General features: G+C 52.9%; 1 protein-coding gene across 1 annotated transcript; it reads left to right on the top strand.

The window, feature by feature from the left end:
- The first annotated feature begins 1,414 nt into the window (after positions 1-1,414).
- Positions 1,415-6,541, top strand: DHH (desert hedgehog signaling molecule). The gene is made up of 3 exons (XM_012761273.2): positions 1,415-1,980; positions 4,699-4,960; positions 5,227-6,541. Exons 1-3 carry the CDS (start codon positions 1,678-1,680, stop codon positions 5,850-5,852), a joined length of 1,191 nt encoding a protein of 396 aa, XP_012616727.1. The 5' UTR covers positions 1,415-1,677; the 3' UTR covers positions 5,853-6,541.
- The last annotated feature ends 5,008 nt before the right edge of the window (positions 6,542-11,549 follow it).

Genomic DNA, 11,549 nt, shown 5'->3' with positions numbered 1-11,549 from the left:
GCACCCTACTGTTGACTAGGCATTTAGCCTTGGTAATACATGATAAACAAGATTGTACTTAAGAATTGCTTTGTCTCAGCTGGTTGAAGGCAGGTGAAAATAAAAAAAAAAAAAAAAAAAAAAAGCTTTGTCTAGTAGGGGTGCCAGATAATTCTAATATTGTACCATCACCAGCAGTTAATCACTACTTTTCAAGGGAACACAGGTTGGTGGTATTGGGACATCAGAGAAGGCTTCTTAGAAGTGATTTCTTTTTTTTTTTTTTGAGACAGAGTCTCGCTTTGTTGCCCAGGCTAGAGTGAGTGCCATGGCCTCTGCCTAGCTCATAGCAACCTCAAACTCCTGGGCTCAAGCAATCCTCCTGCCTCAGCCTCCCGAGTAGCTGGGACTACAGGCATGCGCCACCATGCCCAGCTGATTTTTTCTATATATATATTAGTTGGCCAATTAATTTCTATTTATAGTAGAGATGGGGGGTCTCACTCTTGCTCAGGCTGGTTTTGAACTCCTGACCTCGAGCAATCCGCCTTCCTCGGCCTCCCAGAGTGCTAGGATTACAGGCGTGAGCCACTGCGCCGGCCTTAGAAGTGATTTCTAAATGACAAATTGGTAGGTGAAGTGCCTGAGGTGAGATCTGAGTGGCTGAGTGTAGAGCCCTTGGGAGTCCAGAAAGGGAGGATAGATATGTGCCTAAATGAACGCTAAGGGAGGTGACCCTTAACCTTTTACAGACTAAGTGCCCACTGCCCTTTAGCAGCTTCCTATTGACAAGTTATTCATTTGAAAAGAAGCAGCTGTTGGATGCCTGGCAAAGAAAAAAAGGGACAAAAATTGGACGTCCTAATCCGCACTATAAGTACCAATCTTGTCCCTTGGTCTGAGGAAGTTCCTAGTGGAGGGCTGTAAAGTTACCAGGGAAAATGGACCCCTGCTATCCACACCTCCCAGTCCTGGTTGCTACTGAGTGTGAGGAGAGATGAGAGTGGGGGAAGTTTGGGGAGAACCACAGATAAGGGGAGGCTCTAGTTGTATTTTCAAAAGGCTTGGCTGGCCTTGGGCAGAAATTGGAACCCACACTTTCTGGATGACAGCAGAGGGCATGGCCTGCCAGGGTAGACTTTGGGAGAGCAAAGACCCAATTCAAGAAACAGGAGAGTGGTTTGGTTCCAAGTTTAGGCTTGGAGGTAGAAGGATGCTTATCCAGGCAGCCAAGGACTGTAAAGCTACAAGGGTTTCCTAGGCAGTTGCCTGCCTCGTTTCCAGGATGGGACATACTTTAGTCGCGAAAAGGACCAGCGGTGACCTGCTAGATCCCCCGCCCGGGTGGGAGGGGGCGGGACGGTCCTGGGAGATGGGCGGGGGGCGGGGCCAGGGGCCACTTAAGGCGGAGTTCGGGCGTTCTGACAGCACCAGAGCAGGGCAGCAGAGAAGGGCTGGGCTGGCACTCACACACGACCCCCCTTTCCTGCTATGATGGTCCGTCAGTAGCAGGTTCCAGACCCCCCTGGGGACATGTAGGCAGAGCTAGCAGCAGCCAGGTGCGCAGAGCCACGAGAGCTCTAGGGCACTCTGGGGGCAGCTCTGCCTGCTGCGCCTTTCTGGTGCCTGTGGAGATGCCCAACTGACAGGCGAGTTAGTGAGAACAACGGTCCCTTTTGGCCCCAATCCGTTGTACCCATGGCGCTGCCGGCCAGTCTGCTGCCCCTGTGCTGCTTGGCACTTCTGGCGCTGCCGGCCCAGAGCTGCGGGCCAGGCCGAGGGCCGGTTGGCCGGCGCCGCTATGTGCGCAAGCAGCTCGTGCCGCTGCTCTACAAGCAATTTGTCCCCAGTGTGCCCGAGCGGACCCTGGGCGCCAGTGGGCCGGCCGAGGGGAGGGTAGCAAGGGGCTCCGAGCGCTTCCGGGACCTTGTGCCCAACTACAACCCAGACATCATCTTCAAGGATGAGGAGAACAGTGGCGCCGACCGCCTGATGACCGAGGTAAGGAGGGCTTCTCTCCACCTGCGCCAGGGCACCGCCAACTCCTCCGTTTTCCTGCGGCAGCCCAGGAGAGCGAGACGGGCTCCGTCCACAGACACCTTAGTCTTAAAGACCTCCCCGCCCCTGCCCTGTCACCTCCCTCCAAAAAAAGGGGTGGGTTGGACCTGCTGGTGGGACAGAGTGGTTAGGAAGGATCCCAACTGGGAGAAGCTGGGATGGAGAGGGGGAGGAGGGGCTGACTAGCGAGAGTGAAGCTGGGAGAGGCAGCCAGGGCGGGGAAAGGAGGGGAGGATGGCGGCAGGCGAGACGGGAAATGGCTGAGGCGTGGACCGGGGGTCAGCCACCCAGCCAGGCAGGAAGGGCTGGGGTGAGCTGGGGGCCAGGAACTAGCTAGGCAGCAGACAGAAGGGTCTACCTTTAGCCTGGCTCCTGACCTGATTGTGGAAAATCTCTGTGGTGGGCCAAAGAGAGAAGAGACTGAAGGGGGCTGGGAAAGGGGTGGCCATGGGTCAGGTCACCAGACCATCTACCCAAGGAAGGGCTGGGCAGGAATTGTCTTTGGTACAGGAAAGGTGTCCTAGAACTAGGGCAGGGCTATTCTAGGGTCTAAAGGACAGTCCTGGGGTAAAAAGCAGTCCTCAGTGAGAACAGATGGGCCCACCTGAGAATCAGAGGACTCCCAGGTCCCCCAAACTCAGCTCAGCTGAGGAGCTTTCCTTGGTATTAAAGAATTCAATAAATTCAACAACCACAATTGAGCATCTGCTGTAGTCTGGAAATGAAACAATTTAAGGTGAGGTTAGCAATGCCTTGAAAGAGAAGGACCACCTCTGTCCAGTGATCTTGAATGTTAAAATTGAAAGAAAACTTGGAGGTCACATTCTTCCACCCAACTCCACCCCATTTTACATCTGAGAGCTGGGCTTTTCCCAGGAGGAAAAGCAATTTAATCAAAGTCTCGCAACTAATTAGTGGCATGGCTGGGACTAAAATTCAGGACTCCTGATTCAAAGCCCAATATACTTTCCATTACACCACCTAATTGTGTATGGAGTGGGGAGGTGGGGAGAGAGGGAGGGGTACGGATTTCCTCTGATTAATCGTCATAGTTTTCCAGGTTATTTTGTAAGGAAAACCTGTCTAGGGGAGAAAGAATTTCTTTTTGCTCCTGCTCTGAAGCCTTACTCCTACCAGAGTTTGGGAAGGGGACATTCCTTCCTTCCTCCGTGGTCATGGAACATAGTGGTTCTTCCCTCTGGCTGCCACCTGCAGCAGAGGGGGCGGAACAAGGGACAGGCTCAGGAGGGGCTCTGACAGGCCTGGGAACCCCCTCAGCACTGCTTATCTCCCACACCCTGGCTGCAAAAGGCCTCCATTGAGTTGGCTCTGCACTGGGCCGCTGCCCCCGCAGGTCAGGGCCTCAGGGCCTCCTTAGGGGACAAAACGACAAGAAGTTGGAAGGAGCTACCACTTTTCCTGTTCTGCCTCCTCCCCCCCCCCCAATCCTGCGGAGGTTGAGAGGACTAGAGAAGAAGGGCAAGGGGAAAGTGTCCCTCTGGCAGTTAGGGGAAAATCAAGTCCGGAGTAAGAGGTGTGAGGGGGAAGAAGAAAAGGAAGCTGTCCTCTTGGTGCCTCCTCCCGCGGTGTTCGTGCTATGGTGCGAGCCAAGGTCTCCAGCTCCCAGACTGGAGCGGCCAAGATAACTGTGGTCTCACTCCCCCGGGTGCAGGCTTCAGCCGCTGCTTCTTTTCCTTGTCTCCACTCCCACCCTGCAGGGGGCCCCCCAGATCCGCGCATGGTCAGCTCCCGTTATCCTCAGGTGCTACTCCCACGCCTTTCTGGCTGCATCTGGAACAGAGATGGAGAGAGCCTTAGCTGGAACTGGGAGGACTGGCCGCGCTGGGGGAGGGGACCTAGCGGGCGGGAGCAGGGATGTGGGGCGCGGCTTTCTGCCCTTTCCTCTCCCTGAGCCGGGGCGGCTGAAAAGCGCCTTTGTGGCTGGAGCTGCTGAGTCCGCTTCTCCCGGCCCGTCCCCGGCCTCGGCCCGGGATTCTCGCTCGGTTAAGTCATTCCGGAGAATAGCCATTGTACTTCGCGCAGCCCCCGCCACCCCTACCCTTTTTCCAGTAGCCTTGATTTCGCACAGCTCCTCTTGGGCACCTCTGTGGGGGGTACCCAGATCACGAAGGGGTTAATGCTAGGGGCCGAAAGGAGGAGGAGGAAGGAAGGAAGGAAGCGATGCCCAGTGCCAGGGAAGGCAACGAAACAAAAGATGAATCAGGCGGAGGGAGGGCAGCCGGGGCCTGGGGCGGGGGCCGGGCTCGAACTGGGGCTGCTCTCCAGAAGCGACCCCCACCCCCAACAACCATGCTTCCAACCGCTGGCTCAACTCTGGCCCTCTCCCAGGATACGTTGAGGTCCCAGAACCATTAGGAATGAGGGGCGGTCATTAAAAATGGGGAAAGAGCTAGCTTGGTATGGGTGCCCCTCTCAGCCTCAGAGGTGACCCCACAGTTCTCCAACGACACGGTGGGAAGACAGTGCAGATTGGCGACTACACCTATTCCGATTCTCACTTCCCCAGGGCACTCAAATGCTGGGAGGGAGAGGAGTGGGGCTTGGTTGACAAAGAAGAATCAACCCTCCTATGAAGGTCCCTTTTGCCCTGATGGCGTTGGTAGTCGTGATGGGGAGACTGACTCCTTTATTCCCCGCCAGCGTTGTAAGGAGCGGGTGAACGCGCTGGCTATTGCAGTGATGAACATGTGGCCCGGAGTGCGCCTGCGGGTGACCGAGGGCTGGGACGAGGACGGCCACCATGCTCAGGACTCACTCCACTACGAAGGCCGTGCCTTAGACATCACCACGTCCGACCGCGACCGCAATAAGTATGGGTTGCTAGCGCGCCTAGCAGTGGAAGCCGGCTTCGACTGGGTCTACTACGAGTCCCGCAACCACGTCCACGTGTCGGTCAAAGCTGGTACAGTAGGGGGCGGGTGGTAAGGTCTGCCCAAAAGGGGCTCCCTCCGGGAAACCGAGTCTGCAGTAGCCCTGTTGCCACCCTAGGGGAGACCAAGCGGGTGTTAACTGTTGTAAACCACTCTTCCATTCCTACCCAGGTTGGGAAATTGCGTTGTCCAGAACTGGTGAGGTCTGCCTGGGCTTGACTCACGTCTTTGAGAATCTATACCAACATTCTGGAACCGCTGATTTCGATTCAATCTTCCCTATGGTTGTTCCCTACAGATAACTCACTGGCAGTGCGGGCGGGCGGCTGCTTTCCGGGAAATGCCACTGTGCGCCTGCGGAGCGGCGAGCGGAAGGGGCTGCGGGAACTGCACCGCGGAGACTGGGTGCTGGCGGCGGATGCGGCAGGCCGGGTGGTGCCCACGCCGGTGTTGCTCTTTCTGGACCGGGACTTGCAGCGCCGGGCCTCGTTTGTGGCTGTAGAGACCGAGTGGCCCCCTCGCAAACTGTTGCTCACTCCCTGGCACCTGGTGTTTGCCGCTCGAGGGCCGGCGCCTGCGCCAGGCGACTTTGCACCGGTGTTCGCGCGCCGGCTACGCGCTGGGGATTCGGTGCTGGCGCCTGGCGGGGATGCACTTCGGCCGGCGCGCGTGGCCCGCGTAGCGCGGGAGGAAGCCGTAGGCGTGTTCGCGCCGCTCACCGCGCACGGGACGCTGCTGGTCAACGATGTTCTGGCCTCATGCTACGCGGTTCTAGAGAGTCACCAGTGGGCACACCGCGCCTTTGCTCCTTTGCGCCTGCTGCATGCACTGGGGGCTTTTCTCCCTGGCGGGGCTGTCCAGCCGACTGGCATGCATTGGTACTCTCGGCTCCTCTATCGTTTGGCGGAGGAGCTGCTCGGCTGAGCGCCCCAGGCATAGAAACCTTAAGGCGCCCAACGAAACCGGGCATGCTGGCTGAGATCTGGGGTTGCGGGCAGCAGATGATACTGATTGGGAGAGGGAGGGAGGGAGGGATAGGGAGAAAAATGGGGCTCTATGGGAACTGTCTGGTTTAGGGGCAACTTCGAACTGAGAGGAGATGTTCCCGGTCCTAGGTAGGTGGGGATGATGGTGGGCACTCCTTGACAAGGACTATATAGCCTCTTCCCCAGTGCCTCAACCCCACCCAATAATTTTATTTTCTATTTATAAATTGTAATATAATGATCTGCTTGCCCAGCCTGCCAAGATGAGGGGCTGGGGCATGGCGTTAACACTGTCTGACACAGCCAGCCAATCTGATGTCTGACATTTTCCTGGTGGGCTAATAAAGGGAAGGCTTCCAGGAGCTTATTGGAAAACACCTCTATCCAGACAGGGTGAGAAAGAGGACCAACCTGAGCCAACACCTTACTTTTGGCTCCCCCCTCCTTCCTTACAAGAGTCTTCTGGACCCTTTTCCTCCCTTCAAAACGGACATCCCAATCCATCAGCAACAGAGACCAGAGGAGTCATGCCCTTGGGTTGGGAGTGGTTCCATCTCCCACCCAGAGAGGACCAACATTCCATCCTGAGCTTGCATACAGACTGGGAGGTCCAGAGTTGTCTGGGAGGGGAAAGCCAGTGCACATCCCTTCTGTTTGTAAGGGCTCCACGGGGGCTCAGCCCCCTATGGCTACTGTACTTAAATCATCTCAGTCCCCTATTGTTAGCCAGCAGTCCTGGCCCCAACCTCCAGGCCATGGACCAGCTGGGCCCACATCCTACCCTGGTCCCAGCGTCTGGAGAAATTTGTTTCTGGAATGTCACTGGGCCTACTGATGACCCGTAGGAATTCTGGCTAATAATTTACAGTTCCCACACACTCGTGGCCTAAGGAAAGGAAGTGGAGTGGTGCTGAACCCTTCCTTACCGAAGGGTTGCGCACAGAGAAGGGTTCAGCCTGGGTGTATGTGGGGGAAATAGGCTCCCTAGCAAGGGAGCCTGTAAGTATTGCAACCCGAGCTCCCCTCCTGATTGCCCTGTTGATTCTACTGGCTTCCCCTGCCCCCACCCCTCCTCCTCCCTCTGCCATTATCACCGGCTTGGCTTCCCTGGCCTGCGTGTTTCGGGAACCTTTGGGTTCCAACACAGTAGATACTTGGAATCCAGACAGGTGCCCCTGAGTTAGAAATGGAAGCTCGGAGGAAGTTGGGTTGCTTGGGAAGGGGAGTGTCTAAGGCGATGGGGGGCGGGAGGGACGGACGGTCGCAGTAGCTAGCACCGCGGGGAGCCCGCCTTTGCCGGCGGCAGCTGTGAGCTCCCTGCTACATGCCGCCCTCTGGTGGCCTCCACGAGAATTTAGGCGTACGCCTACGGTTCTCACCTAGATGCAAGGAAAGTGGTTACCAGCGATCCCCAAACAGATTGGCACCAGGGAAGACAATTCATGGAAGACAATTTTTCCACTCATGTGGGGCCGGGGGAGGACTCGGTCGGAGATGCGAGCTATGGGGAGCGGCTGTAAATACAGCTCGCTCGCCCGCGGCTCACCTGCTGTGTGGCTGGGTTCTTAAGTTTCATGGAAGACAATTTTTCCACAGAAGGAGAGGGCCGGGGCGGAGCTCAGAAGGTGATGCGGGGCCCCGTTTCCTAAGAGGCCACGGACTGGTACCAGGCTGTGGCCTGGGGTTTGGGGACCGCAGAATCATACTACATGGATGAGTGTACTGGACCTGCGCAAACGAGCCTCTCCTGGCAGGGAAGAGGTGGTGGGCCGTGTTAACCTGCCAGCGCTGGGCAGGTGACCTTTTTTTTTTTTTGAGACAGAGTCTCACTTTGTTGCCCAGGCTAGAGTGAGTGCTATGGCGTCAGCCTAGTTCACAGCAACCTCAAACTCCTGTGCTTAAGCAATCCTGCTGCCTCAGCCTCCCGAGTAGCTGGGACTACAGGCATGTGCCACCATGCCCTGCTAATTTTTTCTCTCTATATTAGTTGGCCAATCAATTTCTTTTCTATTTATAGTAGAGACACGGTCTCGCTCAGGCTGGTTTCAAACTCCTGACCTCGAGCAATCCGCCCGCCTCGCCCTCCCAGAGTGCTAGGATTACAGGCGTGAGCAGGTGACCTTTTTATTGCCCAGAATCTGGTCTTTCTTTTATTCCTTCCTTTCTTCCAGCAGTATTTACTGAACATCTACAGTGTAGCTCTGTATTAGGCACTGAAAAACACAAAAGGTTAAGAAACAGCTTCTTTCCTGGAGAAGTAGATATAAATGCATAAAATAGGTAACAGCCAAAGCAACATTGTTACTCAATTGGGATGAGTTGAACTGGCAGTAAATGCCATATTAGTACAGAGAAGGCCTTGTGGAGGAAGGAGGGCCTGACTAGGATGTTGAAGCATGTGTAGGCAGAGGAGGCTGGAAAGGGCATTCCAGGCAGAAGGAACATCATGAGCAAGAACTTGGAATCTGGGATGAAGATGTGCAGCCTATTTAGAGGAGGAGACTGGGGAGTGTAACAATACATAGCTAATGGTTAGTGAGAAGTTAATATTAATATATGCCAGGCCCAGTTCTGGCACGTTGGAGGCATTCATTTAATCCTCACAATAACCCTCTGAGATGGTATTATAGATGGGGAGACTGAGGGAACGAGAGGCTTAAGTCACTTGCCCAAGGTATCACAGCTGGTAAGTAAGGAAATGGAGCCAGAGTCATGAGAAATAAGACTGTTTTGATGGATGGGGGCCGCATCATGTGGGGTCTTAAGCTGTTTTTTGATTTTACTCAGTCCTTTCATTGAGTCACTACAAAGTCCTCCTAGCTTTCTGACAGTTATTTCTCTCCCATTTTCATTGGCTCTTCTTCCTTCTAACTGGACAGCTGGCCTTCCTAACTGAAGCTGTCTAGCCATCGGGTTAAGGAAATACATATATTGGTACAGGTTTCTGGCAGGAAGCCATGGCAGGCTAGTACACCAATGCAGAAAACATAAGAAGATACTTAGCTTTTTTTTTTTTTTTTCTTTAGCTTTCTGGGTGCATGTTAAACTTAGCTCTTTTTGCACTAGAGAAGGAGAGGGGAAATGGAGCTTTGTTATAGACCAAATGTTTGTGTTCCTCCTCCCCCGTTCATATATTGAAGCCTAACCTCCAGGGTGGCTGTATTTGAAGATGGAACCTCTAAGGAAGTAATTTAGGTTAAATGAGGTCATTAAGGGTAAGGCCCTGATCCTATAGGATTAGTGCCCTTATAAGAAGAGACACCAGAGTGCTCATGCTCTACTCCCCACCCCTGGACATGCACTGAGGAAAGGCTATATGAGAACATACGGGCTGTCTCTAAGACAGAAAGAGAACTTTCACCAGAAGCCAAATCAGCTGGAACCTTGATCTTGGACTTTTAGCCTCTGGAACTGTGAGAAAATTAATTTCTATTGTTGAAACCACCCAATCTGTGGTATTTTGTTATGGCAGCCCTAGCAGACTGATACAAACTTCCAGAAATGTTTGAAGTAGGAAGAGGCGAATGCTAAGACCTTAGTGAAAATTATCAGCTCTTCTTGAAAAATGAGCATTTCTGACCTAGAAACTTGACATGTTTATTTTTGATTGTGCTTTTGTGGTCTGTGCTACATTGGAGGAAGCTTTCTTCTCTGGCTGGGAGATTGAGACAGCTGCCATGGGAAAGAAAGTTAGTTGAGGTCTATTTCCCTATGAGGGATTTTGTGGCCAATTAGCATATTCAACCCTGCTCCCTGTTGTCTCTGTAGGTGACTTGTTTGATTTATACAAATGACTATCTCTTTGACAGGGGGTTATCTTCCATTCAGTAAGGTTTACTGAGTGCCTACTGTATATCAAGCATTGTGCTGTGTGGTGGAGACAGGACAATAAAGGCTGGCATGGACACAATTCCTTCCCTTCATGGCACCTTACAATTCATCTGGCAAGACAAGCAAAAGTGATACAGGGGTCCTCAAACTTTTTAAACAGGGGGCCAGTTCACTGTCCCTCAGACCGTTGGAGAGTGTGCACTGTGGGCCCAGAATGAGTCGGTGCTAAGCAGGACAGGCAGCTGCGGCAAAAACACCCGGAGGGCCAGATAAATGTGCTAGGGGGCCCGCATGTGGCCCATGGGCCGTAGTTTGAGCATGCCTGGATTAGAAGGTTGTGGAGTATGGTCAAAGAGATGAGAAGGACACTTGTGCTGAGACCTGGAAGATGGGTATGAGTTGTCCAAACAGACGAAAAAGCACAAGCGAAGGCCTGGGCTTGGGGAGCAAGAGTAAGATGCATCTGAGGAGCATCAACAAGTTCAATGTAGCCAGAGAAAGATGTGACCTGCTTTAGGGATTTTGAATTTTGTCCTAAAGATGAAAAGCAATTGTAGGATTTGAAACAGAGGAATAATCCTACCGAGAGGAATAATCAAACTTGGATTTTAAAAAAGGAATTGACAATTGGACAGGGCTTTTTAGATAGCGTTTATCCTTATCCCTATGTAGATTGGTCCTCATTTGAGCATCTGAGTGTTCATGATGTAGTTTTTTTTTTTTTTTTTTTTTTTTTTGGAGACAGAGTCTCACTTTATTGCCCAGGCTAGAGTGAGTGCCGTGGCGTCAGCCTGGCTCACAGCAACCTCAATCTCCTGGGCTCAGTGATCCTACTGCCTCAGCCTCCCGAGTAGCTGGGACTACAGGCATGCACCACCATGCCCGGCTAATTTTTTTGTATATATATTTTTAGTTGGTCAATTAATTTCTTTTTTTTTTTTATGTTTGGTAGAGACGGGGTCTCGCTCAGGCTGGTTTTGAACTCCTGACCTTGAGCGATCCGCCTGGCTCGGCCTCCCAAAGTGCTAGGATTACAGGCGTGAGCCACCGCGCCCGGCCCATGATGTAGTTTTAATCACAAGTAGGAAAGAAATGCTCCCACTCCCACACAGAGCATCCTGTGGGAGCAGATAGTGGGGGGCAGTGTAGGGAAATTGGAGCAGGATAGGAACAGAGTTGAAGGTGATACTTCCAGCCTGAGGTTTGCTTCTTTCAGAAACCTACACCTAAAGTGTCTCTCAACTTCTCTTCTTGGGACCACATAACCTAAGAACACAGTTGTCTTATTTCAAACCACATGGTGTCCAAACAGAAGTCCTTGGAACTAAGGACTCTTTCTCTGCTATTCTCTTTTGCTTTCCAGTGATCCCTTTAGCGGAGCCTTGGCTTAGCTTGGAGCTGATGGCCACAAGCTGAGACAGAGCTGTCACCCTGAGAGCCAGGCCTGAGCAGAGCATTGCAGCTGCCCAGGGAACAGCTGGTTAAGCCCTCAGCAGCTGCAGCAGCTGGGATTCCACCCAACATTTGAGCTGGGATTAATCCATTTCCTCCATACACATCCCATCCTTGTTCTAGTCCCTGGCTACTCTACAGTATCTTGTAGAATCTTTGAGAATAGATATCGTAGATCTCTTCCTTAACTGAGCTAGAGCCTGTCACCCACCTTCTTCTCTTGGAGGCAGCTGGCCCAAAGCACTTTGGGACTACTACAGAAAGGAGGGTGTGGGTCTCTCTCTCTCTCTCTCACATAACCTCCTTTCCCTCACTCTCTTTACCTTTCAATAAACTGACAGGATGGAATATT

Source organism: Microcebus murinus, chromosome 10, assembly GCF_040939455.1.
Source record: "Microcebus murinus isolate Inina chromosome 10, M.murinus_Inina_mat1.0, whole genome shotgun sequence".
Lineage (NCBI taxonomy): Eukaryota > Metazoa > Chordata > Mammalia > Primates > Cheirogaleidae > Microcebus > Microcebus murinus.
The sequence above is the reverse complement of the archived record's forward strand: the minus strand, read 5'-3'. Positions and strand labels throughout refer to the sequence as shown.